Source organism: Ictidomys tridecemlineatus, chromosome 6 (assembly GCF_052094955.1).
Source record: "Ictidomys tridecemlineatus isolate mIctTri1 chromosome 6, mIctTri1.hap1, whole genome shotgun sequence".
Taxonomy (NCBI): domain Eukaryota; kingdom Metazoa; phylum Chordata; class Mammalia; order Rodentia; family Sciuridae; genus Ictidomys; species Ictidomys tridecemlineatus.
Genome location: NC_135482.1, coordinates 98,854,281 through 98,871,919, shown reverse-complemented (window position 1 = coordinate 98,871,919; position 17,639 = coordinate 98,854,281). Strand labels below are relative to the sequence as shown.

General features: G+C 37.0%; 1 protein-coding gene and 1 pseudogene across 1 annotated transcript; one reads left to right on the top strand and one right to left on the bottom strand.

The window, feature by feature from the left end:
• The first annotated feature begins 2,864 nt into the window (after positions 1-2,864).
• Apobec1 (apolipoprotein B mRNA editing enzyme catalytic subunit 1) lies at positions 2,865-11,257 on the top strand. Its single transcript, XM_078052409.1, has 5 exons — positions 2,865-2,915; positions 4,988-5,015; positions 7,137-7,534; positions 8,515-8,633; positions 10,597-11,257. Exons 1-5 carry the CDS (start codon positions 2,900-2,902, stop codon positions 10,744-10,746), a joined length of 711 nt encoding a protein of 236 aa, XP_077908535.1. The 5' UTR covers positions 2,865-2,899; the 3' UTR covers positions 10,747-11,257.
• Positions 9,669-10,240, bottom strand: LOC144378392 (transcription initiation factor TFIID subunit 13 pseudogene; annotated as a pseudogene).
• Positions 11,258-17,639: the final 6,382 nt, after the last annotated feature.

Genomic DNA, 17,639 nt, shown 5'->3' with positions numbered 1-17,639 from the left:
ATATAAAAAGGACTGGGGGTGCCATTCAGTGGTAAAGTGTCCCTGGGTTCAGTCTTCAGTACCCCAACTCACAAAATTTAAAAACATTAGAAAATGGCCAGAGCAGTTCAACCAACTTTAAAAAAAAAATGTAAAAATAACTAATAAACACATAAAAAGATGCTCAACACGAGTACACCAAGAAAATGTAAAGTAAAATCATATACTTAGATTAGATCGCTAAGTGTCAAAGAGGAATTTTCATATACTCCTGGTTGGAATATAAACTGGTATAACAATTTGGCATTTTCTTAAAAAGCTAAATGTAGGGCTGGGGATGTGGCTCAAGCAGTAGTGGGCTCGCCTGGCATGCATGCAGCCTGGGTTCGATCCTCAGCATCACATACAAACAAAGATCTTGTATCTGCCAAAAACTAAAAAAAAAATAAGTATTAAAATTCTGTCTCTCTCCCTCTCTTAAAAAAAAAAAAAGCTAAATGTATACACAGTTATTTGATCCAGCAGTTCCATTTCTACATATTTACCCAAGAGAAAGAAAAAGTAATATACATTGACACAAAGAGTTGTACACAGATGTTCATAGTAGCTTTATTCATGAAAATCTAGAAGTTGGAAATAACCCAAAGACTATCAGTAGGTGAAATGAATAAACAAACTATAACATGCACAATAAAATGGAATACTACTTAGCACTAAAAGAAAATGAACCACTGATATACTTAATCACCTGGATCAAATTTATAGACAAGCTGAGCAAAAGAAGCAAAGACAAAAGCAAACAAACACATGGCTGGACATGTGGGAGGCTGAGGTAGGCGGATTGCAAGTTTACCCCTGGAATTTAGTGAGACTCTGTCTCAAAATAAGAGATTAAAAAGGGCTGAGAATATAGTTCAGTGATAGAGTGCCTATGGGTTCACTCCTCAGTACTGAAAAAAAAGATCAGTGTATACATTGTATGGTTCCATTTGTTTGAAATTCCAGAATAGTCAAGACGAATTTACAGTGACAGAAAGTTCAATGATTCCCTGGGCCTAGGGGTAGGAGGGTTGACTGCAACAGACACAGATAACTTGGGGGGCGGGCAATAATAATTTTAAATATCTTGATTGTGGAATAATTACATATATCTCACAGATAACTTGGGGGGCGGGCAATAAAAATTTTAAATATCTTGATTGTGGAATAATTACATATATCTCCAAACTCACATGGATCTCCCTGGGCTAAAATCAGGGGTCATAAGGCCAGCATTCCTTTTGGAGACTCGTCCATTTCCTTTCCTTTTTCAGCTCCAAGAGGCTGCCTAATTCTTTGTGTAATAGGCCCCTTCAAGGCAGCAATCAATAACTGAGATCCCTGCTACTGTCTTCATAGTTCCTTCTCTGTTTCTGCTCACCCCACCTGGACAATCCAAAATAATCTCTCTAAGATCCTTAAGGGTCCATTTGCAAAGAATTTTTGTAAGGGAAAATAACATTCTTATAGAATCCAAGGATTGGGACATGGACATCTTTATTGGGGTGGATATTACCTTACCTTAAGACTACCATTATTCTACATTTGCCTAACGTGGTAAAATTTGGCCTCTGAAGGACCTTTATTTATGATATGGAGTTTTGGGCCTTTCTTCAAATGCTCATCTGCCACTGTGGAAATAACTGCTTTATCTTGCAAAAGCTCCTGCTTGTCTTTTTTTTTTTTAATATTTATTTTTAGGTTTTAGGTGGACACAATACCTTTACGTTTATGTGGTGCTGAGGATCGAACCCAGTGCCTCATGCATGCTAGGTGAGCGCTCTGCCACTGAGCCACAACCCCAGGCCCCTCCTGCTTGTCTTTCAAAATTAAACCTTTTTTTTTTTTTTTTAAACTAGGGGTTCAACCCATGGGCCTCATGAATGTTAAGCAAGTGTTCTGCCGCTGGACTGACTTCATCCCCAGCCTTTTTATTTTGAGACACGATCTCACTAAATTGCCCAGATAGGTCTTGAATTTAGGATCTCCTGACTCAACTTCCTGACTAGCTAGTGTTACAGACATGAACAACTCACCACCCTCCACACTAAATCTTTTGTTTAAGGTACAGTTTTAAGATTCATGGGTCCTTGAGATTCAAGGTTCTGAGGCTCAGTAAGAGGGAGACTTAATTCTTGAGACCTCAGTTCTGGGAGTGAATGCTGAGATCCAGAAATGTAGTCATTTGAACTTGACCCAGGTGCAGGCAACAGAACACAGCAGAAATAAGGAAGCATACTATATATTTTTTTTTTCAAGAGGAATAACAAAGCAGGAATGAATTAGCTTCAAGGTGGGGGCCAGAGTGCCACAGAGCTAGCTACACACTGATTATCTGACTCAGAGGCCAAGGTCCTTCTGATTTTGCATCTTACTGTACCCTTTCCTTTTCAACAGGGATTTGGGGGCAAAGGGCAAAATGAGAGGAAGTAATACATAATGTTCTCACCAGATAATACTGAAAACTTTCAGGTTATAAAAACAGTTTAATTCTCTCACCTTTCTATTTTCTCTCTTCACTGCATTAAAGATGATGTGTCGATCTTACTTTAATTCAAAGGAAAGAGAATGCTTTCTAAATGCAGATGTCATCAGAAAGGAACTTTAAAATTTAGTGCTCCCAATGATCTACTCTGCAGGGTTAACGTTATTTGCAACATAGGCTTTCTTATCAACGAAGGTGCAAATCCTCATACTAACTTCCCTCTGCTGCCAGGTTGTCTAGTCTAGATGCCCAATGACTCCCTGAAACTCAGAAATGAGTCATTCTCTAAGTCTGTGGCAGTGGGCACACCTGAAGAGACAAAGTTCAGGTATATTACTGGCAGAAGCAGTGAGCACAAGACAAGCTCTAGAGGAAGGAGTCCAGAGACGGAGCAGCATGACTTCTGAGAAAGGTAAAATGGATTCAGGGATCTGGCAAAGACCATATTCTTTTATTTCTTTTTGAGTCAGTCTCACTATGTTGCCCAGACTGTCCAGGACTCCTGGGTTCAAGTAATTCTCCTGCCTCAGCTTCCCAAGCAGTTGGGATTGTAGATATACACCCCTTTTCCCAGCCTGGGTCTATCTTCTTGAGCAGTGTAAAATTACATGTGTATGTGACCTGCTTGTACATGCGTCTTTGGGCATTTTTCAACTTTCCTGTTATTGATTAATATAGTAATATTACCCTTAAACAAGATATATTACTATTATAATGAATTATTTATGACTCCAAATGATTATGATTAAATGACACTAAGTGACGTTTACTAAGTGCTGGTTTCATCATTAAAAAAAAAATTAAGGGGCCAATGTGCTAATTGACAAATGAATTGACAATGATTAATTGAAGTTAATGAGCAGTTATTTGAGTTAGAAAAATTCATAAGGAAAGACACCTCAGATGTATAAAAAGATGATGTCAGATGAAGTGGATTGAAGCTGGATATTAAAAGGGTAGAATTTGGATTGCAAGAAAGAGGAGTTCCTTGTTGTTTGAATCCTATTGAAAAAAAATGATTTTAAGAGTCTTTGCAAAGATCTTTGTTTAGAATATAATGAAGAAACTGGTTAGGCTAGAAGAGAATTTATGGAAATAATCTGCAATAAGACTAGAAAGCATATTGAAGTGTTATTATAATTTGAATGCCAGGTTTAAAAAAATGGAGGTTTATCTTTTTGTTAAAAATGTCTTCAGAGAATTTCTGAATTTCATAGAGATATGACTAAAATAGTGCTTTAGAAACATTTACTTAGTACCTGGTGGATTTCAGGTTGGAAGCAGAAAAGACTGGAGTAAGGAGATCAATTAGAATACTAATGCAATAGTGTAGTGTGGTAGGGCGGGGAGTCTGAGACATCAGTTTGGAGTTTAAGTAACAATGTATTTAATTTTTTTTTTTTTTAGTTGTTAATGGCCCTTTACTTTATTTATTTATATGTGGTGCTGAGAATTAAACCCAGTATCTCTCACAGAGAGGCAAGCACTCTACCACTCAGTACAACCCCAGCCTAAGTAACAATGTATTTTTTTCTGCCTCTATTAAAATTATATTTTAAGTAACATATGGAGGGGTCAGAGTAGGGGGAAACCAAACACCTTATTTAACTGAAATGTTTGCTCCTGGGCATTTGGCATGCCTATAATCTAAGCAATGAGAAAATTTGAGGCAGGAAGATCACAAGCTTGAGGCGACCCAAGCAATTTAGTGAGACCTTGTCTCAAAATAAAAAATTAAAAGATCCGAGGATATGGTTCAGTGGTAGAGCACTCCTGGTTTCAGTCTCCAGAACCACACATACAAAATAGTAATAAAAATAACAAAAACTTTTTAAAAATCTGGATACCTTGTCTTGACTTTCCTATATGTATATTTAAATATTCTGGTAGGAAAATATATCTGGGTAGTTTTAATTTGCATTTTCCTACCAGATATCTTTGTTCCTGTATATGTGTGTGTGTGTGTACGTGTGTGTGTGTGTGTCTGTGTGTGTGTATGTGTCTTACCTAGGGTGCTCTACCACTGTGCTATAGCCCCACCCCTTTTTATTTTGAGACAGGATCTCATAAATTACCCAGACTGGCCTTTAATTTGTGATTTTCCCGCTTCAGCCCCTGAGTATCTGGGATTACAGGTGTATGCCACTGAGCTGGGCTCTGTATTTTCTTTTGTTTCTTTTCCATTGTTGCTGGGAATTCAACCCAAGGCCTCTCAAATGCTATGCAAGTGCTCTACACTGAGCTAAAATCCCAAGCTGGATTATCTGGTTTGAGTTGGTCATCTGTCAAGTAGATTTTAGCAGAGCCCTTAAAAATCTTGCTTTTCTTTGGTGTAATGAACTAGTTCAGTGCAATGAATCACAAAAGAATCTTCTAAATTCATTTACAGGTATCATTTGCAGGTTTAGAAGAATAGAGCACTTTTTCTTAATAGCTCAATTTGTATTTGAGTGTTATTTGATATAATCATCTCTTGATCAACAGGTCCTTCAACTGGTGATGCTACTCTGAGGTAAGAATAATATTGCACTCACAGTGCAATTCAATTCAATCAAGAATAAATACAATTCAATATTTGCAGAACTCCAGATTTTTTATTTTTCCTTTCTTCTTTTAAAATTTTTATTGGTGCATTATTATTATACACGATAGTGGGACACCTTATGCCATATTTGTACATGCACATAATATAATTTGATCAGTCTCATTCCCTAGTATCTTCCCTTTCCCTCCCCAACTCTCTCCTCCTGATCTATTTTTTTTCTACTGAACTCCCTTCTATTATCACTATTATTATTTCAATTAGTGCATTATTATTATATATACAAATAGAATTCATTGTGATACATTCATACATAGACATAGCAAATTTGGTAGATTTCTTTCCATAGTACTTTCCCATGCCCTCCTCTCCTCCCTGTCTTTCAATTCCCTTCTTCTACTCTATTGGCCTCCCTTCTATTTTTGTGAGATCCCTCTTTTTTTTTTTTTTTAATCCATCCCTGCCCTTTTCTCCCATATGAGAGAAAACATTTGATCCTTTCTGAATCTGGCTTATTTCACTTAATATGATGTTCTCCAGTTCCATTCATTTATCAGCAAATTACATCATTTTATTCTTTACATTTTTACATTCTTCTTTTACCATGTTCCAATTCTTCATTTCTTTGTGACTTTTCCAACGTAATTTTCTTTGAGTATTGCTTTTTCTTTTTATATCTTTGTTCCTATGTCCTTTGGTTTCATTCAAAGAAATTACTTTCCAGCTTGCTTCTCTGTTGTCTTACTATTCAACTTTTCTCATTAAATCGTATGTTTTTATAGCCCTCAGTGCAATGTTGGGGGAACTGTTTGTTACTTTGATTTCATCTTTCTATTTGATCATTTTCCAGACTTCTACAAGGAATCATCAAGGATATATCATCTCACGATGGTTGAAAGGGAAGGGCTGATCTATGAAATAACTCAATATGGCATTTCAGGGATGAGTGGGAACAATGAGGATGTAATAAGCCTGTATCTTAATCGTTGCATAGAGGAGCCCTCAGCATAATCCTGAATTTTTCCTGAGTAACAGCTTTCAGACATGGAGAGTGTTAAAATCTAAAGATCATTTAGAGCATTTTTTGTTTCTTTCTTACAATGAATTGGCATACAGAATTCTAAAGTGGAAGACTCTTGAAACTAAACTGCTCTTTTTCTCAGACTTCACTGCAGAATTTGTTGGCAAGAAGATTCTTCCAGACTTCAACACTTGCCAAAATCTGGTTAGAGTCCACAGAGAAACAGTGAAGATAAGTACTGAGACAGGACACCTCTAAGTGTGCAATAGAAAGATTAGCATATAAACTGGACCTAGTGGAGCACACCTATAAGCCCAGCTACTCAAAAGGCTGAGGCAGGAGAATAAAAAAAGAAAGGAAAAAGAAAAAGAAAAAAAAAGGGAAAAATAGAGATTACTATATAGTAAAAAAATCTTCAAAAGAAAAACCAGAACACACTTATGCCTAAATTCAAGACTAAAACAATGGTATTGAAAGGCAGTAGAGGGGCTGGGATGTGGCTCAATCGGTAGCGCGCTTGCCTGGCATGCGTGCGACCTGGGTTCGATCCTCAGCACCACATACCAACAAAGATGTTGTGTCTGCCGAGAACTAAACAAATAAAATAAATAAATATTAAAAAAAAAACTATAAAAAAAAAGAAAGGCAGTAGAATGAATCAGATATATCTTTCCTATGTTCATTATGAATGCACCACCCATGAAATTCCACATTATGTACAACCACAGAATGGGATCCTAATTAGAATAAATTATACTCTGTGTATGTATAATATGTCAAAATTCACTTTACTTTCATGTATATCTAAACAAAATAAAATAAAATAAAACAATAGTATTAGAGAGTAGTCATCGAATACTATGACTAGGAACAAAAGAAATCCTTTTACTATGTGAGAGAAACTCTGATAATGCAAATGAACTTCTACAGATAACTCTGAAACCTGGAATAGAAAACTTTCAGAGATGTCATGGTTCAGATCTGCTTAATAGAAGAGGGAAGCATGAAATGATTTCTAGTATTTCATGGGACCTAGAAAAAGCAATCCAGGGCCACTTTTTATATTTCAGGAGGAGAATTGAACCCTGGGAATTTGAAGTCTTCTTTAACCCTGGAGTACTTCGCAAAGAGACCTGTCTGCTCTATGAAATCCAGTGGGGCACGAGCCGAAAGATCTGGAGAAACTCCAGCAAAAACACCACCAATCATGTTGAAGTGAATTTTATAGAAAAATTTACTGCGGAAAGACATTTTTGCCCATCCATCAGCTGTTCCATCACCTGGTTCTTGTCCTGGAGTCCTTGTTGGGAATGTTCCAAGGCTATCAGAGAATTTTTGAGTCAACATCCTAATATGACTCTGGTTATTTATACAGCACGGCTTTTTCAGCACATGGACCAGCAAAACCGGCAAGGACTCAGGGACCTCATTAACAGTGGTGTAACTATCCAGATGATGACAGTCTCAGGTAACAACAGTAAACAAAATCATAAGTGTTTATAAGAGACTGTGGTGATAGATCTGTTTGTAGGCCAAGTTGATCATTCGAGGCTGCAAGTCTCAGGAGTGAGAGTCCAAAATAATGTGAGAAAGAACCAGGTCTAACTGTGAGTACTTTTTCTACTCTTGCCACCACCATTTTGGTGGTAATAGAGATTGAACCCAGGGGTGCTTTACTACACATCCTTAGCCGTTTTTATTTTTTTATTTTGAGATAGGGTCTCACTAAATTGCTGAGGATCTCACTAAAATTGCTAAGACTGGCCTCAAATTTGCAATCCTCCTGCCTCTCAGCTTCTGAGGTGCTGGGATTATAGGTAGGCCCCATCACACCCTTCAATGAATTGTTCTTTTTAGTAAAGTCCATCACCAGCAACAATTAGACCAGAGCCTTTACAGATAGTGTACTTTATTTCTCCACTTCTTCTTCTTCTCTTTTTTTTGGTACTGTGGACTGAACCCAGGGCCTCATACATGCTAAGCATGTGCTTTTCCACTGAGCTATACCACAGCTATAGTATACTTTTTTTTTTTTTTTTTTGACAAGGGATTGAACCCAGGGGTGTTTAGTCACTGAGTCATATCTCCAAACCTTTTTTTTTTTTTAATATTTTTTAGTTGTTCATAGATCTTATTTTTTTATTTATACGTGGTATTGAAAATTCAACCCAGTGCCTCACACATGCCAGGCAAGTGTGCTACAGCCCCCACGTTTGTTTTTAATTTTGAGACAGGGTTTCATTAAGTTGCTCAGGATCTTACTAAATTGCTGAGGTTAGTCTCTAACATGTGATCTTCCTGCTTCAGCCTCCCGAGTCACTAGGATTACAGGCATGTGCCACCAACACCTGGTTATAATATATGTTTTTTCTTTTTTTTAAGTTGAAGCTCTCTTTAAGTAATTTGCCATTGTGTTTGTTAAATGAACCATGATTTGTATCTCCTTAGAGTATTGTTACTGCTGGAGAAATTTTGTCAACTACTCACCTAAGGAAGAAACTCACTGGCCAAAATACCAACCTCTCTTGATGATGCTCTATGCACTGGAACTCCACTGCATCATTCTAGTGAGTTGCTTTAACCCATTACTTTCCATCATCCAAAGATTCTGATACCAAAAGAAGCATCTTTTGTCCAACTTCTTTCCTGAGAATTTTGACACAAACTCTTCTCTCCATCGTTTTGCCATTTATACTGAGATTTAGTTATTTTTTTTTCTGTTTAATTTTTTATACTTTATCCCTTGTATCAATAGGTTAAGAAAGTAAAATTTTCCCAGGTACTGATTTATAGATACTATTTATAAGTAGAATCAAAAAGTTCAGTTTCACAAACAGTAACATTCAGTGATCTCTTTAAATGCAATTTTAATCCTTATTTTAAGCTAAGGGCAGTAATTTACTACGGTAAGCTAAATTCACACAAAACCTATATACACTGAACTACAAAAGTGGTTTTTGTAGCTACATACGGTTTTAGTCAACTACACATTTCCACAAGTACTTACAAATATGTTAAAAAAACACTACCCCAAATGTTTATCCTATCATCAGCTCATTAAACATTGCCATTCCTGCTTCTGAAAGTAGATGATTGGGAAAATGAGTTCTAAAACTTAAAAAGTAACCTAAGTCCCAAAAGGTTTTAAATCAAAAAGTCTTTCAACATGGAAGCATTAACATGAAACTTTAAGTTTCAAAAAAAATAAAAATAAAAAAATTACTCTTTAGAAAATATTAAAACATATTATCATTTAAGACACATAAACATTCTTACAAAAACTTATAGTTTCAAATATCATGTCCTTAAAAGAAAAATCAGTTTACTATTTTTAATAACATCTTAGACCACTGTTGTCTAAAAACTTCAGAATATGTAAGGCATATGTCTCAGCTGTCATAGTCAAAATGACACTTAGATTTCACATATTAAACAGCTATAGTATAGCTTATAATGGCACAAATATACCTAACACATAAATACTACTTCATCCTTTAGATAGTCAAAAATCAGAAGGAACTGCATAATTTGTAAGGTACTTTAACTTACATGTAGTCATTAAAACTAGGTAAGTAATTCAAGTATAGTCATGTAAAGGCAGGCAATTAAAGGCTCAAGGATCACTCTAAAATCAAAGACATAAAAATAAAGGCTGAAAACTTTGTTTCTCCATCTTTCATTTACATGCTTAGATATTAGGACATTATTGAACAAAATACACAATTATTATATATGATTTCCATAGAAGATAATGAAATTTCATGAAGTACAAAAATTATCAAGATCCGTAGTTTGCTTCATCAAATGCTTTTCTAGTTCGTTTCAATTCTTCACTCATGGTAAGCAAGTCTTTAACCTTAGCAAACTTCCTTGTGTCCTTTCGAATCAGGAAGACTATATCTTCAACTTGTACTCGACCTTGTCTTCCAATTGACCTTGCCTTGTGAGTCATTTTAGTGGTGAGCTCTATGACAAGATCTTCAAGAATATCCACTGACTCAGTGTAAAGATTCTGGTCATCCCCAAACCCATACATCATACATTATAATTCTGTAGAAAAAAAAGTCTCTTTCTTTTACCCTGTCCACCTTCTGCACCTCCTCCAATTTCTTCATTTTCTTCCTCAAAGTTTGGGTCTTCTTCCTCATCTGCCATCCCACTAGCCCGCCAGCCCACGGCCGAGATTTAGTTATTTAACTAGTTGACTCATCTTTAGAAAATATGAGACTAAGATAATCCCTTTGTGAGAAATAAGGAGGGAGAGGGGAATAGTCTAAGATGCATGTGCGCTCCACGTTAATTCATCATTGTTATTGTTGTCATTCCCTCACATGCTGGCTCCACAGGGTTTCAGATTGTTTTCTTTCCCATAGGGTATATGTCATTCTCTTGAAGAAATGTGGGAATCTCGTTTGGATTCTTGAAAGTAGCTCAATGATCTTCCAATTGACTTTTTAAAATATACATGGTAATAATAGTATTGATTAAAATGTTTATCATAAGGATAAAATATAATCCTTTTTATTCTAGAGTCTTCCACCTTGCTTAAAGATTTCCAGAAGATTTCAAAAGCAGCTTACATTTTTCAGCCTTACTCCTCAAAATTGCCATTACCAGACGATTCCACCCCATATCCTTTTATCTTCAGGGCTGATACAACCTTCTGTGACTTGGAGATGAATAGAATTATTCCTATATGTACTGTTTTAAGAACAAGCAATGGTGACCCACCAAGAAATGCCATTAAGAATCTAGAAAAAAATACTTAAAACATCTCATACTATGTAATTCTAAGACAGGTTGTTTTTTCAATTAAGTTTATTTTAATTAAAATGACTTATGAATAAAACTTTAAAGATGTAGTTGATATTAAGATTATTAAAGTTTATAGTTTAAACTAAAAAAAAGAATCTAGAAAAAATATAAATAAAAAATTAAAAAAGAGAAAAAAAAGAATCTAGAAATTGGGGCTGGGTATGAATCTTAGTGGCAGAGCACTTGCTTGGCACATACAAGGCTCTGGGTTTGATGTGCAGCACTGGAAAAAAGAAAATAGAAAAGAATCCAGAGATGTTCAGAAGCTGCATTATCATGTATTGTGCAACTTCCTGCTATATTCCCAATTACCCTACAACTTCATGTCTTTTGTTTTAAACTTTGTATCTTAAAGCAATAAATATTTACTGTCACAGTTTCTGAGTCAGGAATTCAAGAGTGTGTGTTGTTGGCCTAGAGGTCTCCCAAGAAGTTGCAGTCAAGGTGTGAGCCAGGACTGGAGTCATTTGCGGGTCTCACTGAAGTTAGAGAAGATGCTTCCCAGATGGCACACTTACGTTGCTGACACATTGGTGCTGGTAGTAGGTGGAAGATCTCAGCTTCTTGCCATGTAGTTCTCTCCATAGAACTGCTTGGACGTCCTTGTGATATGGCAGCTGGTTTCCTACAGAACAAGTGGTCTAAGAAAAAGCATCTGAGCTATCCATGTCTTTAATAACTCAGTCTTGGAATTACACCCTATTTTTTTTTTTAATTGGTCACACTGGCCAGCAATGATTCAGTGCTGGAGAGAATTTGAACCTCAGGAAGCAAAACTCATTAGAAGATATCTTGGGTTTTCCCTATAGGAGACATTTTCTGTACTTTGAGAACAAATAATTACATAGATCCAACTTCTAACTCATAGCTAAGGGGAAACAAAGAACAAAGAAGCATATTTTTTTTTCTTTCTGCATCAGAACATCTGAATCTGAACACAATTTAACAAATGATTTTTATCAGAATGTATAGAATGATTTACAGTTTTAATAACAACCTCAAAATTTGAGTAGCTTAACAACAACAACAAAAAGACTTATTTCTTATTTTCATTGCGGTCTAGTGTGAGTTGGATAGAAATGTGGGGCCTTGGAGTTCACTTATTGAATTCTGTACTTTTAGCCAAAAGGGAATAGGCTGGGGAACATTAAAATAGTGTAAAAAAAAGTATGTTTAGGATCAAGAACTGACAAACATCATTTCTGGCCCCATTCCTCTGACCAAAAATCTGTCATGAAGCTCCACCTAACTATAAAGGAGGCTGAGAAACAAAGCCATGCTGCTGCCTAGAAAGAAATAAAAAAGCGATTCAGAGAACAGAGTGCCAGCCGTGTTGAGGAAACTAGGAAGCTGCTGAGACCTGAGACATTGTGCAACTTGGCCAGGCCCAGAAAGGAAATACCCTGACAGAAACGGGACTAAAACTCAGTGTGCTTTGATTCCTCTGAGGCATTCAAGATATGAAGGAACCAGCATATCATGGACTTGATAATGGAGTCAGATAAGCTCAGTCATTGCCTGATGAGCCCTTTCTGGGTTGGTCTGGCAATAAGGCAGTCTCTTTTTAAAAATGGCTGGGAATATGAAACTGTCCATATGAAGGCTGTTTTTTTTTTTTTTTTAACTTCTGTGAAAGATACACTTTGCCAATTGCTCTTACAAAAAAAATTGTTTTAGGAAAAATTTTCAAAGACAGAAAAATACTTAATAAAGATAGGATACAGTTTCTGACGTGAACTGGTATATCTCCTTTATTATGTAAGACAAAAACAATGTAAACCATTATTTTTCAATTTTTATTTATTTATCTTTTAATAGTATTGAGGATCAAATCCAGGGCCTGTGCATGCTAAATAAGAGTTCTACTACTGAGCTACATCCCCAGCCTCAAGCCATTTTTTTTTTTGTTTGTTTGTTTGGCAGTGTTGGGGATTAAACCCAAGGTATTGTACATGCAAGGCAAGTATTCTACCAACTGAGCTACATCGCCAGCCCTCAAACCATTATTTTTTTAAAATAATTCGTTTGGTTTTGAGGAAGCCAAGAGGTAAGTTTGTTTTTGCTTCTGGTGCTGAGGACTGAACCTAGGGCCTTGAACAAGCATTCTTTTTTTTTTTTTTTTTTTTAAAGAGAGAGTGAGAGAGGAGAGAGAGATAGAGAGAGAATTTTTAATATTTATTTTTTAGTTCTCGGCAGACACAACATCTTTGTTGGTATGTGGTGCTGAGGATCGAACCTGGGCCGCACACATGTGAGGCGAGCGCGCTACTGCTTGAGCCAAATCCCCAGCCCCCTTGAACAAGCATTCTACCATTGAGCTATACCCCCAGCCTGAGGGAGGCCGGACTGGAGATGTAGCTCAGAGAGCTTGCCTAGCAAGTGTGAGACCCTGGGTTCAATTCCCCACATGGCACATGTGTAAACACACACAAAATGTGAATGATAAGCAATATAGGAACTATGGGAGAAAAAAAAATTATGAAACAATCTTAGAAGGATCTAAAAGTTGAAATAGATAAATAATTCTATACTGGTGGTTATAACATTTCTTGAAGGATAATCTGGGTTGACCCTTAACTAATCTCTGAAGAAGGTACAAATGTTCTCAATCTTTTTAACTTTCCTCCTGCTGAAACATACCCATTCTTTATCTCTGGTGCTTTTAAATGAAAGTTTTTTCATACCTACTACTTTTTTTTTTTTTTTTTTTGGTACTAGGGATTTAACCCAGGGGCACTTTACCACTGAGCCACATCCGTTGCCCTTTTTATTTTTTATTTTGAGACAAGGACTCACTAAGTTGTTAAGACTGGACTCAAATTTATGATCCTTTTGTCTCAGCCTCCCAAATTGCTGGGATTACAGGCATTCACCACCACAATGTCTCTACTATTTTCCCGGCCTCCAACCCTCCCTTTTCTAGAGATTGAACCCAGGGGTGCTCTATAAGGCTACAGTCCCAGACTTTTAATTTTTTTTTATTTTAAGACAGGGTCTCACTAAGTTGCTGAGGCTGGTGTCAAACTTGAGACCCTCCTGCCTCAACCTCCAAAATCGCTGGGATTACAGACGTGTGCCATCATGCCTGGCCTCACATCCACTACTCTTACCAAAGTGACTCCCCTCACCCAGTATTCCATCTCACAGCTCAGCTTTATACTAAGTCCAGTAGACTTGCTATTTTGGCCTTTATTTCTCAGCACATTAGTAACTACTATAGACTGCCTATGTACAGCAATCACTTAATAAATGATGAAAAATTGAATTATTTAAGCTTGACATGGTGGCACACACCTGTAATCCAAACTACTTGGGAGGCTGTGCCAGGAAGATCACAAATTTGAGGCTAGCCTTGGCAACTTAGTGAGATCCTGTATCAAGTTTAAAAAAATTTTTTTTAGAGGAATAGAGACAGATCAGTGGTAGAATTCTTGCCTAATATGTGAGAGGCCCTGAGTTCAATTTTCAACACTGCAAATGAAAAAGAATTATTTAGAACTATTCAAACAACAATAGATAGTTCCTGCTACTTGGGAGGCTATGGTGAGAAGATCTCTTGTGTCTAGGCGTTCAAAGCCAACCCAGGCAATGCAACAAGAAAGTGGAAAGAGAGAGAGAGAGAGAGAGAGAGAGAGAGAGAGAGAGAGAGAGAGAGAGAGAGAGAGAGAAGAAAACTGAAAGAATACAAGAGGCACTGTCTGTGTGTAAGAAAATCTAAAAACGTTCACAGTTTTGTCCCTTAAACACTAACCAGTGGGATAGGAGATTATCTGTCAAGATAGATGGCTCAATCATGTCAAGTTGAATCCAAACATAAACTTCTCAATTTATAAAAAGTTGGTATTCTTTCCAGTTACCAGGGAGGCAGATGCAGGAGAATTGTAAGTTCGAGTCCAGCCTTGGCAATTTAGCAAGACCCTGTCTCAAAATTTTAAAAAGACAAAAAAAGGTTGGGGAATCCAGCTAAGTGGCAAAGTACTCAGCACCAACAGAAAAAACAAAAAAAAAAAACAAAACAAAAATGTTGATATTCTTGCCTGGTGCGGTGGCACATGCCTGTAATCTCAGCAACTCAGGAGGGTAAGGCAGAAGAACCAAAAGTTTGAGTTCAGCCTTGGCAACTTAGTGAGACTGTCTCAGAATAAAGTGAGAAGGGGTTGGGATGTAGCTCAGTGTTAGAGTGCTTGCCTAGCATGAGTGAGGTCCTGGGCTTGATCCCTAGTACCATAGTAAATAAATAGAATAATAAAATATTAAAAGTTGATATTCTTCATTTTATAAAATGACTTCATTGCACAGTTACTGAAACAACAAACTGGATGCCTAGTACTCTCCCTCTATTCATATCTTGACTTCCTTTCACTGTAGAACAAGCAACAAATTACATCAGGCTAAGGCAATGGGTATAGAGAAAAATGAATGGAATCAAGAGAGTTATTAGGATATAAAACTCCGGGGGTGATATACTGAACATGGGAGTACAAGAGAAGGAGGCATCCAAGATGACTCTGACATTTTATAATTGCAGTGTTAGTTCAACTGGTCATTCACTGACGTAAGGCACAGGTAGATATTGGTGAATATTTATTTGATATGTTCATCAAGTACTCATATGGATATTTAAAAATACTTTAAAGGCCTATAATGTCTAAACTGTGTTCTATGCCTGGGCGTGGTGGCACACTCCTATCATCCCAGGAACTCAGGAAGATCAGGCAAGGAGGATAGAATCACAAGTTCCAGGACAGCTTCAGCAACTTAGTGAGGCCCTAAGCAATTTAGCAAACTTAAAATTAAAAATTAAAAAGTTTGGGGATGTAGCTCAGTGATAAAGCACCCATTGGTTCAATCCTTAATACCGCACCCCACCCACTTAAAAAATGTGTTATCTGGCTCCCTGAATGATTTATGAAACTCTTTAAGAGATTCTCTCCAGATTTTTTTTTTAATTACTGCCAATCAAACTCAGTACCCCACACATGCTAAGTTCACAATCAACCCTTTAGCCACCACCACGGCAAGCACAGGGGAATTATTTCTGTGTATTCCTACTTTGGTTCAAATTCATGAACCAAAATTAGAAATCAGGCTAAACTGAACAAGGATGAACCAGGAAATAATACTAATTATCCATGTTTTATGGGAATCCATGATTTATGGGAAACAGATCAACAATTTTATGACTGAAATATAGTTTGCTTATTTCTTTTTTTCCTTTTTTTGTGAAGCTGGGGATTGAACCTAGGGCTTCATGCATACTAGGCAAGAATCTACCGCTGGGCTACACCCCAGCTCCAAGTTTGTTTCTTTGATAGATCAACATTCTCATTCTAATCATGCACCCTGTAGTTGTGATTTGGCATCAACTGGACTAGGGAAGCTTTGAGGTCATTCCAGTACCCAGAGGAAAAAGCCAAGTTCCACTGAATACAGTAGAATACACAGTCACCTTAGATAATAGGGAAACTAGGATTACCACTGCTCTGCAGTAAGAGATGTAAGTAATATTGTTTTTTTCTTTCTTTTTTTTTGAGAGAATGAGAGATGGGAGAGAGAGAGAGAGAGAGAGAGAGAATTTTTAATATTTATTTTTTAATTCTCGGCGGACACAACATCTTTGTTGGTATGTGGTGCTGAGGATCGAACCCGGGCCGCACGCATGCCAGACCAGCGCGCTACCGCTTGAGCCACATCCCCAGCCCCCAATATTGTTTTTCTCTCTCTCTCCTTCCCAGTGTTAGGGATCAAACCCAGGTCTTGTATATGCTAGGCAAGTGTAAGTATTCCACCACTGACCTATACCTCCTGCCCAAACTATGTAATTTATTTTTCTTTTTTAAAAATTTTGCCAGGGATTGAACCCAGAGGCGCTTTACCACTGAGCCATATCTTCCGCCCTTGTTTTATTTTTTATTTTGTGACAGGGTCTCACTAAGTTGCTTAGGACTTCTGTAAATTGCTGAGGCTGGCCTTGAATTTGTGGTCCTCTTGTTGTTTCAGGCTTCTGAGCTGCTGGGATTACAGGTGCTGCACAATCACACCTGGTCAAAATATGCAATTTCTTACCTACTGCGATAATAAAAATCTAACTCCAAAGTGACCCAATTTACCTCTTATAGCTTCTTTGATATCTTCTAGATCCTCTGCTTTATTTGCTTCGATTTAATTTCACAGAATTTAATTTTTAAGCTTTAAAAAATTAAATGTACTTTTCTAACTGATAAGTAAAACCATAAACAGTATATAACAATGGGGTACATAAAATATAGAATGAGAAAATGTGAGTTAGACAAAATGTGAATATACAATTCCAGCCCATTGCGTACTACTTGACAAAAAAAGACCTCCCGAAATGTGTTTGAGTTGGGCATGGTGGCTCATACCTGTAATCCCAGCTACATGTTAGGGAAGTGCTCTATAACTGAGCACAAATGATCTAACCAAGGTCACATAGCTGCTGCTAAATTTTAAATCATTCTGCCTCCCAGTTTAAGTTCCTTGTCACACCACTATACTGCCTCACCAAAGAGGAAGTAATTTTTTTTGCGACAAAAAGAGCATTTCTTGTAACTTTCTTTATAGATCAGATCAGTTTTCCTCCTGATTTACAATTCAAAAATATCTGTGAGAGGGAACAAGATGTGGACTCCTGTTCTGCCAGTTAATGTAAAACAATATGACCTGTTATTACACCTGGAGTCAATATTCTAATCATAGCTGATTTTCTGATCTAGTTTGTTTGTTTGTTTTGCAGTACT

What these genes read in the sequence shown, in the direction of transcription:
- Apobec1 (XM_078052409.1), top strand. An exon ending in ACTGGTGATGCTACTCTGAG is followed by an intron (nt 5,016 to 7,136) that starts GTAAGAATAATA and finishes TTTATATTTCAG; the next exon opens with GAGGAGAATTGAACCCTGGG. An exon ending in AACTCCACTGCATCATTCTA is followed by an intron (nt 8,634 to 10,596) that starts GTGAGTTGCTTT and finishes TTTTTATTCTAG; the next exon opens with AGTCTTCCACCTTGCTTAAA.